The sequence below is a fragment of the Stigmatopora argus genome, chromosome 8, assembly GCF_051989625.1.
Source record: "Stigmatopora argus isolate UIUO_Sarg chromosome 8, RoL_Sarg_1.0, whole genome shotgun sequence".
In the NCBI taxonomy this organism is placed as follows: Eukaryota; Metazoa; Chordata; class Actinopteri; order Syngnathiformes; family Syngnathidae; genus Stigmatopora; species Stigmatopora argus.
Genome location: NC_135394.1, coordinates 17,223,998 through 17,240,994, shown reverse-complemented (window position 1 = coordinate 17,240,994; position 16,997 = coordinate 17,223,998). Strand labels below are relative to the sequence as shown.

The window sequence follows — 16,997 nt, the reverse complement described above, 5'->3', positions numbered from 1 at the left end:
TTACTTCTGGGACATTTTCAGTGTTAGAAGGAACTGTAGGCTATATAGAGACAAATAAATTCAAACTCTTGGAAAATGTTATTTTTTTTGGGTGTTTTTAGTAGCTGAAAAAACATGCCCAACGATTTTGGAAATTGTGGCGCTCGTGTGCAAACTTTAAAAACTTGTTCGTTTTTGTTTTGTTTTCGTCTACTATAAAGTAACCAGCCCAGAAACAAAAAAGTTTTACAAAACGTATATTTAAAAAAATATATACGTATGTGGTTTTTGTGTGATTCGCTGAACGGGTTAATTTCAAGTCATTCGTCATGTAGAAAAATGAGAAAATAAAAAATTCCTCCGCTGCGGCGACACATCGAGAGAGAAAAGTTTCCCGTAAAAGTCTTTCCGCCAACACCCTCCTTTAAACTGCTGACACATTTTGACATAGCACATTTATTTTTCAAGATATTAATTATACACAGGTGAATGATAAACTTTTATTGAGTTTTAAAACACATAATAGGTCGGAAAATAGATCCACTTTGACTTCAAGGGCGGAAGGATACAGTTTGCGGCGTCTTCACTCGTTGACTAGCTATGGGGAGGTGAAGAGGTGCGACACGGCGCCGGAGCAATTCAAGGCAAAACAGCAACTTGTTACGGCGACCTACGGAGAAATACGAGGTAGAAAATGGTCTAAAGCGACCAACATGTTTTAACTTAACTTCTATGATTCGTTTTATTTATTTATTTAAATCATTTCCTCACACACAGCCTTTTTTTTAGTTGAGAGAAGTCACCGTCCGGGGAGGCAACGCAAGCAGGGAGCAAAACTTTTGCGCTCGCTCGACCTTATGTGGATTCTACGACAGAAAACATGGAGAGGATAGCCGGTTTCTCCTCGGGAACGTCGCTAGTCTTCGTCCTGGCGTTCCTTCACCTCTCCCTGGGTAAGTTTTGTTTCGTACGACGGTGTTTGAGTCACTATTGGGAACTTTTTTTCTTCTTTTTTACCTTCACCTTTCTCCCGCGTAGCATCACTGCGCGTTCACTTGTATATCGTTGCAATCTTATTCACTCCAAACTAGTGAAATAATTGTGACTTTTAAAATGTCTCCAATCTACTTTTGACGATTAAAAGTAAGTTAAAGAACTATCTATATATTGGTAATAAATATAACCCCCCAAAAATTATGTAAATCCATATTTACGTTACGTGTGGTGGTATGGCATTGTCAACATGCGGAACTCTTTAACTTTTTTAAAGGTCATTGAATGCCACATTACAGTCTCAGTTTAAGCTAGTTTCGTAATAATTAGGCTAAATGTGTTTAACCTGGGTTGTTTTATCCGGTGTTTGTCCAAACATTTGAGTTAAAATAACGCAGTTTTGGCTGAGCATCAATAATAATAGTAGAATAAATACATTCTTGTAATAAGAATAGATGAAAATGTTGTCCATGAATATGCCAGTTTGAAAATAAGTAGTTACACTGTAATATGATACAAATACGTCAAATTTGCGCATTTTTTCCTCAGTCATTTTTAAATTACTGTCACAATATAAGGGAACAGATCAACATACTTGCTAAAAATGCACACCTGTAAATTAATTATGTTATTTTTTCTTATTCGGGTAAAAATATAATGTTTTTAGCCTGACGAATTGAATTCACAAATGGATTATTTCGCGTACCACTAGAGGGAGCCACTATTGGTGCTTGTATACCACACTTTAAAATCACTGCTTTTATTAGTTTGTTGGATTATTATGACCACTTTTGGGGGTAATGAATGTGTCAAGCATAGTAATAAATGCAAATGAAAAGTTTTGACTAAATATATCATGTATTTAAGTGCAACGCTTGAAATCATATCAGTCATTTTTCATACCGCTTATCCTCGCAAGGGTCACGAGGGGTGCTGGAGCCTATCCCAGATAACTATGGTCACCAGGCCATGGCCTTCCTAAATCAGTGGCTGGCCAATCGCAAGGCTCAAGGAGACAAATAAGCAATTACTCATAGCTAGGGACAAGTTCGGGTACAATTAGCCTAGCATGCATGTTTTTGGAACGTGGGAGTACCTGGAGAAAAGCCACACAGCCCTGGGAGAACATGCAAACTTCGTATAATAGCATGAAATGGTAGATATTGGGACACTTTGATCATTTTTAAAAGGGCAGAGTCGTTTTTTTTAAGAGGACCTCTGTTTACAAACAAAACCAAGTTACACAACAAGCCACTCATTTCGTAAGTAGACGAACCGCAGTCATATTGCAGATCAACCCTAGTTTCACCTTCCTAATTTGATTGTTTTGACTATTTTCACGGGTCGTTAGCTGCGACGACACAGCGAGGCGGCGCTGAAAAGCGCCTTAATGAGTACCAAACGATTTCATTGAACTCCAATTGGAGACATGCACGGCTACAATGAATGCGCCATGACTGAGAAGGCCACAAAAGGAGAAAAGACAATGTGAAAGTGCTGCAGGCGGTGCAAGGAGGAGCACTGGAATGTTGTTGGTGTTTGACATTCCACCACCTCCCCAGCCCCCTTTTTCGCCGTCTTTCTCACACACATGCACATACGGCGGCGACCAGTTAGCCGTAATATAGCGGGATGCTTCCTCTAAAATCCGCCTGGTTAAAAAATGGTTCGCTCTATGATATTTGACTTGTTTTCTAAACGATTGGTCCGGGGCCAAAGATCACAAGGGACAGACAAAGGCTTTGTCGGTCCCGCCGTTGTTCGACTTTTACGAGCTCACATTAAAACACTTCATCGTGGAACGCTCACTGGGTAATTACCGTATCGGCCCGACTATAAGACGACCCCGATTATAAGACGATGCACTATTTTTCAAGACTTTTTCAACAGCAAATTCAGTTTTTATACCCAAAATAATGACAGTACATCTGAAACAAATGATTATAACAATGTATTGGAGAGAAAACGCATACTGGATAATTACCGTATTGCCCCGAATATAAGACGATTTAGATTTTTCTAGACGCAAGTTTGAAAAAATACTTTTTTAACACAAAATTAAGTTTTTATACCCAAAATAATGACAGTACATCTGAAACAAATGATTATAACACTATATTGGAGAGAAAAAGCATGTTATTTTGCCACTGGATAATTACCGTATTGGCCCGAATATAAGACGATCCCCATTTTTCAAGACTCAAGATGAAAAAAAGATATTTTCAACTCCAAATTCAGTTTTTATACCCAAAATAATGACAGTACATCTGAAACAAACGATTATAACAATCTATTGGAGAGAAACAACATGTTATTTTGCCTCTGTTTATCACATTTTAATATCTGAATATTTAAATATGTAAAAAAAAAAGTGCAATCACATTTGTAAATGAATTTGATCTGCTTTTTCAAATGTAAATGAACTAATTTACTGTCACAAAACAACCAAATTGCAATAACTGCATTAACCATCAAAGTGTCCCGCATTGACTTTAAACCTATCTGGCGCAATCTAGTGTTGTGAATAGGTATAATGTCTAAACCCCGATTTTAAGGCGACCAAGACTTTTTCCATCCTATTTCAAATTGTATTAAAAATCGTCTTGTATCGAATCAATACGGTAGGTTCTGTCGAGGTTAGCGTGGGGGCCGCTAGGGGGCCCACGGCCCGCAGGTTTGACACGGTGATTTACGACCTTAGATATGGTTGCGTCGCTGTCACGAGGCATTTGCTGACACAAATGTGAAATGTCTGCATGCTGCTTTCCCAAATGTCTTAAGTCAACAGCCGGGCACGCTATGTTTTTAGCTTTACTGCTGCAAACGCAACAACAAAGGGCCTGCCAGGTGTTTGCCTTCCATGTGTGTTCACACACACTACACACACACACACACTACACACACACAGAGTGGCACTAGACACTTTAGCCATTGCGATTGTTTTGATTAGGGAGGTCCGTGTCACCTGAATTTGAGGATCTTCCCATCGCGAGATATATTTGATCAAACATGATAGCCAAATGAAAGGGTTAATATAGTACAGGGGTTGGGAACCTTTTTGAAAGAGAGAGCCATAAACAATTACTATTTTCAAATATTATTCCCTGAGAGCCATACTCACAATTTAAAAGTCAAAATACATGAAAATGTGCCAATTTTTTAGTCATTTTACCACTTTTAAAGTACAAAAAGTCTTTGAATTCTTTTGACAACATTGTTACGCTGTTGCTAATCAATGAATATCAATGAGAGAATAGATGCAAAAGACTCTAATGAAAAAAAAAGTCAATGTCACAGTGCCGATGTAACGTTCCTATTGGTGCATTCAGGACTCGGGTCTCTCACCACCGGTTTCCATATTTTAGCTCAGAGCCATATGCAACCATCAAAAGAGCCACATGTGGCTCCCGAGCCATAGGTTCCCTACCCCTGATATAGTAGAAAAGCAAATAAATACATCAAAAAAATAAATAAATCAAAAATATGGCTTCGGTAGTGGTTCTAAAGAATAAAGTAACAAATTCATTTCGTTTAGATTTTTTGGTTTACATTAAAAATGCAGAAATGTGTGATTGGGATGGTGGAGGAGTGGTTAGTGAGCTGGACTTGTGGTTCTTTGGTCGGGGGTTCGATCCCAGGTAGAAAGGGACAAAAAATGGAAATTGTTTTTTGGGGAAGAAATGGGTCATGCTTCACATTATACATTTTCAAACTCATTTCGTTTAAATGTTTTACATAAAAAATGTTCAAAAAATATGCAATGAAACAGTGGTTGAGTGGTTAGTGCGTCGGGCTCACAGTTCTGGGGTCGGGGGTTTGATCCCAGGTGGGTCTTCACTGTCTGGAGTTGGCATGTTCTCCTCAGGGTTGCGTGGCTTTTCTCTGGTTACTCTGGTTTCCTCCCACATCCTAAAAGCACGCAAACTCGGCTAAATGTACGCTAAATTGCCCCTCGTTATTTGTTTGACTCCTTGTGCTTTGCTATTGGCCGGCCACTGATTCAGGGTTTACCCCGGCCTGGTACCTGTAGTTAACTGAGATAGTCTCCAGCACCTCCCGCGACCCTCGTGAGGCTAAGCGGTTCAGAAAATGAATGACTGCGATATAGTCGTGGACCTCGAAATCAGCGCATCATGGTTTTTCTGTGGGTAAACGGCAGTGGAAAACAGTCTCGGTAATTTTGAAAAACGCAAGATGGCTTCCGTCCTGCCTGACCTACAATTGCCGCTCGGTCTCTTTACATTTTGACGCAGCCGCGAGCCGTTTGTGGAAGAGTTGATCAGCAACAATACACATGACACACACATTTTTGGCCTCCATCTTTGTTTTCTCTTTCTCAACCAATCCGAGTTAAGCAAGGAAATTTTGGCGAGTCAAAAAAAATGCAGGAACACAAAATACAAACCCGATTTTGTAACAGTTTTGCAACCCTTTGAATTTGATGGCCTCAACGGGATATATTGTCAAATATGTCATCGTTTATGAATGCTAAAAATAGCTATTTTCAAAAAAATGCAACGTTTTGACAACGTTCTCGCCGCGACTTCACCCGTCTTTGGCGTTCCGCTCCACCCGTTTGCCCAACGGCGTCGAAAAACCCGGGGTGCCGGTCCGAATTTGGAAAGAGAAAAGGGGCGTGGCCTGCCCGACGAGGCGTCCACCCGGTTCGACAGGTTGGATTGAACATGGCTGTCAAATTCTGATTGGTCGGCGCGCCACATTCATGCCAACTCCATCCCGGTTTATTTTTGGCACCAAAAGTTCACTCACTAGCCGCCATTGACAACACGAGACGTCTTTTTGGTAAATTGTGGATCATTTCCTTTTAATTTGGCGGGGATTTCCTGTGTGTTGAACGCTTTCTCCTCATTTTTTAGCTATTTCCAAGTAATGTCCTGTTGCTTTTGCGCCATTTCCAGCTTACTTACTCTTAGTTTTGAGGATTTCAAGGTTCCTTGTGAACTCACTAGCTACCATTGACGCTAGGGGGCGCTAGAACGAACTGCAGATATTTAATGGCTCAAAGTGCAATAAAACAGACAAAATTCTAGCTTTACAGTGCCCTTGTCCCAAAAAATAAAAGCTTTTAATTCCGTACGTACAGTATGAATGAGCTCCCAAGACCCCCGGCGGGGGTGCCGTATGTTTGACACCATTAAGAAGGAATTACGGCGAGCCGCATTCCTTCGACAAATAGGCCCGTGAGCCCGGCGACGGCTTGGCAGGGTGCGGAGAGTCGGCGCTAACTCAAAGTTAGGCCGCTAAGTCGATCGGCTTTGCGACGGATTCGCACCCGGGTACTCGTAAAGTCCGACCGTCGGAGCGGGGTGAAACGTTATCTGGATCTTGTTTCCCCCTTTTCTTGAAAAGCGCTTAAAAGCAGACAAGAAAAACAAATGTTTTGGACCTGAGTGAGCAAACGGAAAGTCCCTACAATGGAGAAGTCTGTTTTCACACTTAAAGTCGCTCTGTTTTTTTTCCTTTGTTTTTCTTTTTTGGGGCTAATTTGACGAACGGCGTATTCCTATGCGTGGTCATGAATGGACATTTTGTCCAATCTTTGTAATTCTCAATTAAATCATTTAATTCTGTTTTTCATTTAACCAAACTACATTTTGTTTTGAAAAGCAATGATACAGTAAAGCCGAGTTATCGCAAAACTAAAAATTAAAACTGCGTTTGTAATAGGCACATCAGCATTTTTTTCTTGTAATTTAAAATTTTTAAAAATGTATTCCCCCCAAAAATCAGTCATGGCAGGCTAAGCTAGCACATTAGCAAAACAACAATAGCAGTTTGATAGTTAACCTCAGCAACATTTTTTTCGTGTAATTTTATATAAAAAAATCAGTTGTAGCAGGCTAAGCTAGCACATTAGCAAAATAAAGATATCAGTTTATAGGTTAACATTAGCAACAACCTCTTTTTTGTGTAATTTCATATTTAAAATAAACAAAAAATACTCATAGCAGGTTAAGCTAGCACATAAGCAAAACAACAATATCAGTTTAATGGTTAACATCAACATTTTTTCCTGTTATTTCATGTTTTAAAACAAACGAAAAACCAGTCGTAGCAGGCTAAGCTAGCACATAAGCAAAACAACAATAGCAGTTTGATAGCTAACAGTAACATTTTTTTGCGTAATTTCAGACAAAAAAAATCAGTCATAGCAAGCTAAGCGAGCACATTAGCAAAACAACAATATCAGTTTAATGGTTAACATCAGCATTTTTTCCTGTTATTTCATGTTTTAAAACAAACAAAAAACAGTCGTAGCAGGCTAAACTAGCACATAAGCAAAACAACAATAGCAATTTGATAGCTAACATTAGCAACATTTTTTCGCGTAATTTCATATTAAAAAAACAGTCGTAGCAGGCTAAGCTAGCACATTAGCAGAACAACGATATCAGTTTAATGGTTAACATTAGCAACATTTTTTCTTGTAATTTCAGATTTAAAAAAAATGACAAATTAATCGTAGCAGGCTAAGCTATCACATTGGCAAAACAATGCCAATTCATTTTTTTTCGTGTAATTTCAGACAAAAAATCAGTCATAGCGGGCTAAGCTAGCACATAAGTAAAACAATAGCAGTTTGATAGCTAGCATCAGCAACATTTTTTCGCGCAATTTCATATAAAAAAACAAAAATCAGTCGTAGCAGGCTAAGCTAGCACATAAACAAAACAACAATATCCGTTTAATGGTTAACATCAACAACAATTGACATTATTTCAGTTTTTTTTTATTTCAGGCTAAGCTAGCACAAATTTTCCGCTAACCCCCCCCCCAAAAAATCAGTCACGTGACCGTTTTTATCCTGAGAAACTACGGTGAACGAAAGGCAGCCCCTCGGGGTGCCGTTGTTTAGTTTGCACCTCATCTCACTCCTACCACGCTGAGCTGGGGGTATTTTATTGCACGTTTCCGTGGCAACAGCTCCAAGCCAGGGTTCTTAAGGGCTTGTGCGCCAATTCAAGGAAATGACTGGACTTCCTCACTTAGCGCCAACAACTTCCCGTGCTCGCCGCCCGTCGGCGTTTGCTCTCCGTGCGTCCTTTTCCTAATGACTTCCCCTGGCGCTCTCGCGGGTCAATCGTTCTAGAGCCGGCTCGCTTCCTCCCCCGCTTCGTCGGATCTCGCGTTCGAGTGCGTTTGGGGAAAAATCCACTTTACGCGGACAATGCGGGATTGGTCGCCGAGCTATCGATCGGCTCGTCTGGGGGAAATCAATCGCGCTAGGTTGCGGGTCGCCGACCTTAGATAGTCAAAGAGATGTTTTCTACCGTTTCCCACGGAAAAACTAAGTTCCAAGAAAAAGCCGTTGGTGTCCTCTAATGTTTTTACTCGCATATAAGCCGGATTGGTCGCTAAAAAAAATAATGACTGAAAATACGGATTATTTGCGCATAAATTAGACTACAAGTGACAAAGACAAAATGCCATAACGCAAAATAATGCGACCGATATGGTCATTTATTTTATAAATTTGCCTTTAAACCAAAAGCTGCTCTGCAATATGAAATAAATATATTAATAATGTTCTATTTTGCCTTTGTTATAGTCCTTTTGTTTTCATGCTCTGTGTTAGCCGCTCTTTAGCTAACCATGCTAAAAATATAGCTGTTTATTCTTCATCCACAGAACGTCGGTCCGGAACATGCGTTTACCTCGCAATAGCGCCCCCTTTCTTCGTGGTGTTCGAATTGTGTAACTGCAGTTTAAATGGATCAATTTTTTTGAAAGTTTTTCTTATTGTCGTTGAGAAAAATTATTTTTTTATCGCCCCGGACCAAATTAGGTTTGAGCGCCGAGTTATTCGTCATCAGTTTTGATTGTCACCACCGAAAGTCTGCTTCCAGTCGGAAACTCGTGAACTTGAGTACCTTCCGATTGAATGCAGCCACAGGAAGTAGCACCATGGCTTGGTGTACTTCCTGTATCGCTATGACTATAGCTTGTCGGTGTTTCCTTTCAGTCAGCTGACAAAATGCTAAATGCAAAAATAAATTTACAAAACCGCTAAATTTTCCATAGTTTACTGCACCACTCTTTACCATACTACTACTACAATACTCTATACTGAAAGTTTTTGTTGTTGCTTCCCCATTTTAACTTAGCATTTGGAAACGCAACGTCGTATTCTAAATAGGTTAACTTAATAATTTGCATGCCGTCAAAACATTCCATTATTTTTAAAGTTCAAGTTTGATTTATTTAATAAAAAACGTATTTGCCCAAATATAAGACAGTGTTTTTTTGCATTAAAATAAGACTGAAAAAGTGTGAGTCGTCTTACATTCGGTGTCCTAGACATTATACCCATTCGCAGTGCTAGATATCTTGAAGATTTGCAGTTATTGCAATTTTGTTGTTTTATTACAGGAGATTGGTTCATTTAAATTTTCAAAAAAAATTACAAATGTGATTGCACTTTTGTTGACATATTTAAATGTTCAGATATGATATGATAAACATTTTTTGCATGATTAGAATGAGGCAAAGATAATGTAGTCCCTCAAATATCGCAGGTATTGTAGACCCAAAATGGCCGCGATCATCGAAAAATCGCCAAGTAGGGTCAGCCCTATTATATATATATATTTTTTTCTTAATTGTTAAGTCCTAGTAGCAAAAGTGGCTTCCTCTTATGAGTTTCAGCATGGATTTTCACATTTTTATGAACTTAAAAAAATATTTGTTTGATTTCCTCGTTTGTGCAAACAATTCACAAAGGACGAAACATATCGCAGTCACATTTGGCCCTCGTCTTTTTTTTTTTAGCCACTCGCGCCTCTCGGGTGTCCGTAAAGACCTCTCGAGCGGTGGCCCGGCGCCCCCACAAAGGCCGGTGTGTGCGACGAGGAGTGTTTCATTGGCGGGGGAGATAGTGGGTCTTTGTTTTCTTTCCTCAAGGCTCGTTTCTGTCTGCCAGGCCATCCGGCAACCCCGCGACCGTTCGTTAATCTGAGGCCAACCTCGGCGCGTTAGATAGCCCGCGCGGGCTATCTATCGCGCTACTTTATCTGGTGGCGAGACAGAGGAGACAAATGGGGACGTTTGACAATCGATCCACGCGCTTTCCTGTTTGAGTCATTTGGGAACGGAGGACTTTTTTTTCTTCTTTTTCTGCGGGTTAAAGTTTAAATCCTGTTAATTGAATGCTAGAGTATTGTCTTCCTTATCTTAGCTCAGTAACTGCTATAGAGAGTGATCATGTTTTACTGCCATTGAAGGCAAGAGACGTCCAATTAAATTTGACTTGTTGTCAATGGAAGCTCGCGAGTTACCGTATTTTGTGCGCTATAAGGCGCAACTAAAAGTAAAACGAACTTGAGTGGCTAACTTGAGTGGCTAACTTGAGTGGCTAACTTGAGTGGCTAACTTGAGTGGCTAACTTGGGTCGGTCGCTAACTTGGGTCGGTCGCTAACTTGGGTCGGTCGCTAACTTGGGTCGGTCGCTAACTTGGGTCGGTCGCTAACTTGGGTCGGTCGCTAAATTGGGTCGGTCGCTAACTTGAGTCGGTCGCTAACTTGTTTTTGGTTCTTTGCAGCTCTTCAGTGCATGGACGACAACGCGCCGTGTATCAACAACGCCACCTGTCAGACCTTTAGCAACGGCACCGGACACTGCAGGTAAGACCAAAATGAAATTGGAACATTCTAGCACAGCGGCCAAATGTCAAAAATCATATGTCGTTGGGGGTTAAAAATCAAAAACCCAAACAGCAATGCAAACAAAATTACTCGCGTTTTGGTTTTAGCTAACGCACGTGGACACGGCTTTTAATCACTGACGTATCATTGAAAAGGAAGTGAGCGCGCTACTTTCAAAATAATGTAATGATTTGACCACGTGCAAAATGCAACATTGGATCGTCACGGTAAGTTAAAAAAAAAACTTTCACCGTCAATTTTTAAAAAATGTAAATTGCTAGAAAAAAAATTGGTTAGCGTGTTGGCCTCGCAGTTCGGTGGTCGAGGGTTCGATCCCCGGTGGCTCCTCACTGTGTAGTTCGCATGTTCTCCCCAGACTCACGTTGGTTTTCTGCTGGTACTCCACATCCCCAAAACAGCCTAGTTAGGCTAAGCTAGCTGGTTGAACACTCTAAATTAGCTACAATTGGTTGTCCTTTGTCTCCTTGTGCCTTGCGATTGACTGCCCACCAATTCAAGAATGTTCGTACTAAACTGGGCTTCAGCACCCCGCCGCGACCCTTGTGAGCATAAGCGGTGCCGAAAATTAACGAATGAATGTTTGAGGAAAAAAAAGTTTTTTTTTGTAGTTTTGATTTTTTTTAAAAATGCGTATTTACTAAAATATTTGGTAAAGACTGGTGTCGTAAAGTAGGGATGATTGGTAGGATTTGGCAACCTTGCTCTTGGAGGAATTTGGGTTTTTTATCAATCGTCAACTCTATGGGGTTTCGCTCAGACACGGGTGAGGGGAAATAATGGAGTGCTCTGTGTGAGAAAGCGCCCCGCTACTGGGAACAATACCAACACACACATACACACGGCACACACACACATACACACACTTGTTATTTAGTACCTTGAATGTTTTCTTTCACGTACGCATTACGACAGATTTAATCGATTTTGGCATTGCTGGCGTTTTGCTTTTGGCGAGTCTTTGTATTGAAAGTCATACGACAGGTTTATTTGTCTTTTTAGTTTCAGAGGTGTAATCAGGCTCACTCATCAATTGGCTGTTTTCGTTAGAGCGCCGGTGTTAAAGTGGCGGCCCGGGGGCCAAATCTGGCCCGCCGCATCGTTTTGTGCGGCCCGAGAAAGTCATAATAAAATAATGAATATTAAAAATAATACATAATTCATTAAAAATATTATTATTAATTATAACAAAATATAAAAATATTTAAATGTAAAAAATAATTGTATGAAATATTATTAGTAATTTAAAAATGACAAAAAAATATTTATAAAAATAAAATCTGGCTTCTTTTTATATTATTAACAAAATTAAAGCGGTTGAAAAAGATAAAAAACTAAGAACTAATGAATAAAATAAAAATAATAATAATTCCTCTTATTTTTGATTTAAAAAATTGACTAAAACATTTTGATTTAAAGAAAGAAATACATTTAATAAATAAACAAAAGAAAATTTACAGTTCTTTTTTCCCTTTTTTGTTTTAAATCTAAACAACTTTGCAGAATGACATTTTTATGTATATATTTAATTTTTAATCATCAAATAAGTTGTCCATTCATTTCAATAATCCATTAGTTGATTAATAACGACGGCAGCATTTCTGACTCATCTTCCGGGACCCACCAAATTTTTTTTTGTCACAATTTAACCCAAAAATCTCTTCAAAAAAACATAGACAATTTTCTATTAAGTAGAACCAAAATGTTCAATTCCTTCAACCCGCTTTCTGACGCCGGCAAAGCCAAAACAAACGTTCTTCCACTGCAAAAGCGTCCCAAAATAACTTAGCGACGCGGGCAAACTTGTCCAATTCCTGGTTTTACGACTGTGGTGTCGTTGAGTGACGAGCTCCACTTTTGGTGTCTGCCCGTCTTGTCATTAAAAGTCAGCAAATGCAATTACTCCGCCAACATATTTCATCAGGTGGAGTGTGAATGGCTACATGTTTTGGTTCCCACACCTTTGGGAATGCCAAAACTGGCTTTTGTTCAACGGGTGGGGGTGACGGAGACGGGGGAAGCAACATATCTTGTTCGCTGTTTGACATTCTTAGCGTCTGCTCGAAGGTCAGATAGCGAGATTGCTTTTTGCGCTCTCGTGGCATCCAAAACGTCTCGCCGTGACGTACGTATCTCATACCTGTCGACTTTGTTCAATTACTCGACTTATTAATGATTGCAATTCCCCTTATTAAGCAATAAAAAAAATGGACAAATGCAACGCGACACTTATTTACTCACGTAGTGAATACATTTTGTGGACAGGACAGATGTACCTCAAGATACGAGCTTAATTTGTTTCGGGACTGAGCTCGTATGTTGATTTACTCGTAACTCAAATGAACGTTTCCCATAGAAATGAACTAAAAATAAATTAATTCATTCCAACCCTCTGTAAAAAACACCAAAAACAGGATATTGGATTGGAAAAACATTTTTATTTGTTCTAATTCGCCATCTATTAACAAAGTAACAAATAACTAGTGGTTTAATAGTACTAAAATTAGACACATTTCATGGAGGGGAGAGAGAGACTTTTTGCATAGCAACGCGCTCGTAACATAACATAAAAAAAATTGGTACCCGGACACTTCGCCGCCAGACAGTTCGTCGACCGGACATTTCGTCGACGGACAATTTTCGTTTTATTTATTGCCTTTTATTTTAATGTCAAAGTTCCTTTAAAAAATCTGAAGTAAAAACTCTCTCATGCTTATAATTTTGAGAGAGAGAGAGAGATTACCTGGTCGTTTGCTTTCAACAAATTATTTATGCAACAAAACAATCGTTCGCGAGGTTGAGGTTAGGTTAACCCTAAACCTTAACCCTAACCCTTAACCCTAACCTTAACCACTAACCTTAACCACTATCCCCTAACCCTAATTCTAACAACTAACCTTACGAATTGTCCGTCGACGAAATGTCCGGTCACGACAAATTTAAATGAACTTGAATTAGATGCAGACACACTCAAAAATAAGTTTAATCTAACCTTGAACTAAACTTAATTCAAATTTTGTTTGACATTTTGATACCTTTCTTCTCCCGGGTTGGCTCTATTGGCCCCGCCTCCACCCTGACATTGAGATGCAACCTATCGAGGGTTGTTTACTGTTGTATATTCCCTTCAAAATATTCCCAAAATGATGCACACAAATGTCCTCAAAATAGGATAACGCACGACCACTTGCTAACGACAAGTAGTAAATACTCATCTTGTATTAGCGAGCAAGCTCCGCCATTCACACTGACCAACGGAAAAAAAAACACTGAAAAAAATGCAACGCTCCGCCCAGTGCTCGTACAGACATTTTAAAATACGGGGATAAAAGTTGACAGGTATGGAATCTCTCGACCCGTTAAATGTCATCTCCACTGTCAAGTCGCTAATTTCGGATGAACCCGAATGGCGGAAGAGTGGTGAAAATTGCCGACATTTTGTTTTCTAGAGTGCTGATGCAAATGATAAAAAGGAAGCAGACAGAAAGGACTTTTAGTTTAAAAGTCAGCTGACAAAGCCGTCGCCTGCTGTTATACTGATTAACTCATCAGTCGATTTTTTTGTTTTTTTTAATACGTGGGTAGACGTTGACTAAGTGTACACATCCTTTTGCACATTTCCCCGTTTCCGTCTCATCTTCTCATGCTGAAAAGGCTCATTGTCAAGCAAATTGGATTTTCCGTCTGCTCGTCTTTTCAGGGAATTAAGGCACTCGCTTGTAAGTCAACAGTCGCTCCGGTTTTTGGGGTCCAATGGCACGTGGATCAGCATTTGGATCGAACGGGATCACCCGCATTTTGTTAAAAAAAAACAGTAGTCTGAAAAATAGATTCTTGATCCTCCATGTGGATTGACACTTGAGTGCTGTAGTGTTGGTTATACAGAGGCACCTCTATTTAAGAAATTATTAGTTCCAGAACTTTTTTCGTAAGTAGACAAGTACTTTATATGGAAATTCTCTAATTGGTTCCACGGTCCTCAAAAAGAATTTCAAAATGAGTAGTGTCCCAAATTGGTAAGAAAGTTATGATAAACACAAAAATATACGAAAATAATTTATGAATGTATTAAAATCTATAACAAGCATGCAAAAAATATATCATTTGCATATCAGTATCTCATAACCTGCAACATTCGTATTTAGAGGGATTTGTAAGTAGAAATACAACAATGAATAAATTGGCGAAATGCTCTGACCAAAAATCAGTATAGTATCTACACATAGAACACATTTTTGGACATATGTATTAAAATGAATAACAAGCATGCAAAAACATTCTATCATTTGCATTTCAGTGTTTCATAACCTGAAATGTTCGTATTTAGAGGCATTTGTAAGTAGAGTTATTTGTAAGTAGGGGTATTTGTAAGTAGAGGCATTTGTAAGTAGAGGCATTTGTAAGTAGAGGCATTTGTAAGTAGGGGTATTTGTAAGTTGGGGTATTTGTTAGTAGGGGTATTTGTAAGCAGGGGTATTTGTAAGTAGAAGCATTTGTAAATAGAGACATTTGTAAGTAGAGACATTTGTAAGTAGAGGCATTCATAAGTGGAGGCATTTGTAAGTAGAAGTACCACTGTATACAATAAATGAGCAAATCACTATAGTATCTACACACAACACATTTAGAAAAAAAAATGTATCGGAAGGATTTCCGATTTGCCTTTTTCGGGCGGGGTTGACAAAAGCCGCCCAACCAGTGTCGCGACAAGCCATCGGAAAAGGTGCAAGTCGCTAAATGTCTTGGTATGCCGCTCATATGACGCATGCTGTACATATTTCACAATCTGTTATATATGTGTGCTTGCCTACTACATGTTTCCTCAATACTCGTTTAACTGGTTAACCGTTTTTAAAGTCGTTTGGACTTCTATTGTTGTCAATGGCAAGGAATTATGTAATGCTATGGAAAAAAAAAATCAGTTTTAGAGGAATATTCAATGTATTCGGTTAAATTTTTTTACTGACATTTGATCCGTTTAGTCATTTTTTGCAAATTACCGTATCATTCGGACTATAAGGCGCACCTCTTTTTTGGCTAGGCCTAGGGCTAATGCTCAAGTTTTTTTTAGATTATAGTTATAGTTTTAGTTGATAGCAAATTCATTCATTTATCCATTTTCTGAACTGCTTTATCCTCACTAGGGTCGCAGGGGGTGCTGGAGCCTATCCCAGCTATCTACGGGCCCCTAGCCGGGCCAGCCAATTGCAGGGCACTAGGAGACAAACAACCATTTTTTTTACTACTTATTTATTCTCATCTCATTTTCTGAACCGCTTTATCCTCACTAAGGTCGCAGGGGGTGCTGGAGCCTATCCCAGCTAACTGCGGGCACCAGACGGGGGACACCCTGAATCGGTGGCCAGCCAATCACAAGGCACGTAGAGAAAAAACAAACACTCGCTCAGAGCTAGGTACAATTTAGCCTAGATTGCATGTTTTTGAGATGTGGGAGGAAACCGGAGCACCCTAAGAAAACCCACACGAGCCCGGGAAGAACATGCAAACTCCACACAGTGAGGACTCGCCTGAGATTTGAACCCTCGACCCCAAAACTGCGAGGTCAACGCGCTAACTACTAGACCGCTAAAAAAACCTAAAATATTTCTCCCCCTTTTTCAACCCGCATTGTTTGGGTGTTGCGACATATAGCCTGAAAATGGCGGTATATACACAACAGGGGCAATATTACGCAAACGTGGAAAATTGGTATTCGGGTTAGGAAACATTGACGATTGAAAGCGATGAACTTAACCACCCACACAAAGCCGTTCTTTGGTTGCTTTCTCACAGTCAGGTCCTGAAAAAAAAATGACTAAATGAATCCCCAAAAATTACCCGCGTTGTGTAGACGCGTTAGAATTTGCCCGTCGGCCAGACAGAGGAAGCGAAAGGGCCAAGATAAAGAAGATGACTCGTTTTGGGGTAATCTGAGAAGAACTTACCCCAGAGCGCAAATTCTTACTGATGAGAGAGCAACAAGCTGAGGGCAGGGGGCGGGGCTATAATTGGCCTTTTGGTCTCCGCCCCTTTCATCAGCCTGTCACTCCGAAATGAGGTCGACGAAACGCCCCCAGGACTCGACAAAATTGACCTGGTGATCTTTTTGAAGACTTTTCTGGTAGTTTTTGGCGTTGACATTTTCAGACTCAACATTACAAAACAGTGGCACCCGTAAAAAAAACCACAAAGGTCGTGCTGGCTTTCACATCACAGCTAATGTGTATAAAACGCGATGTAGCTTTTTTGTGTACATTTTTTTTTCTCAAAGCAAGATAATGACTGGTCCCGAGATCTGAAAGACTATAGATAGACCTTGTTAGAACCACAAGGACACGATAATG

The 16,997-nt window shown here is 39.7% G+C and overlaps 1 protein-coding gene across 2 annotated transcripts in view; it reads left to right on the top strand.

Annotated features, from left to right (window-relative positions):
- Window positions 1-528: 528 nt before the first annotated feature.
- notch2 (notch receptor 2) overlaps window positions 529-16,997 on the top strand; it is a 53,788-nt gene continuing 37,319 nt past the window's right edge. Inside the window, exons 1-3 of one of the 2 annotated variants that reach the window (XM_077606913.1) lie at window positions 529-666; window positions 757-932; window positions 10,533-10,614. In XM_077606913.1, the coding sequence (XP_077463039.1) occupies window positions 860-932; window positions 10,533-10,614 (155 nt within the window). In that variant the 5' untranslated portion in view covers window positions 529-666; window positions 757-859. The remainder of the gene's footprint in view (window positions 667-756; window positions 933-10,532; window positions 10,615-16,997) is intronic. The other variant, XM_077606912.1, reaches the window with a different exon arrangement.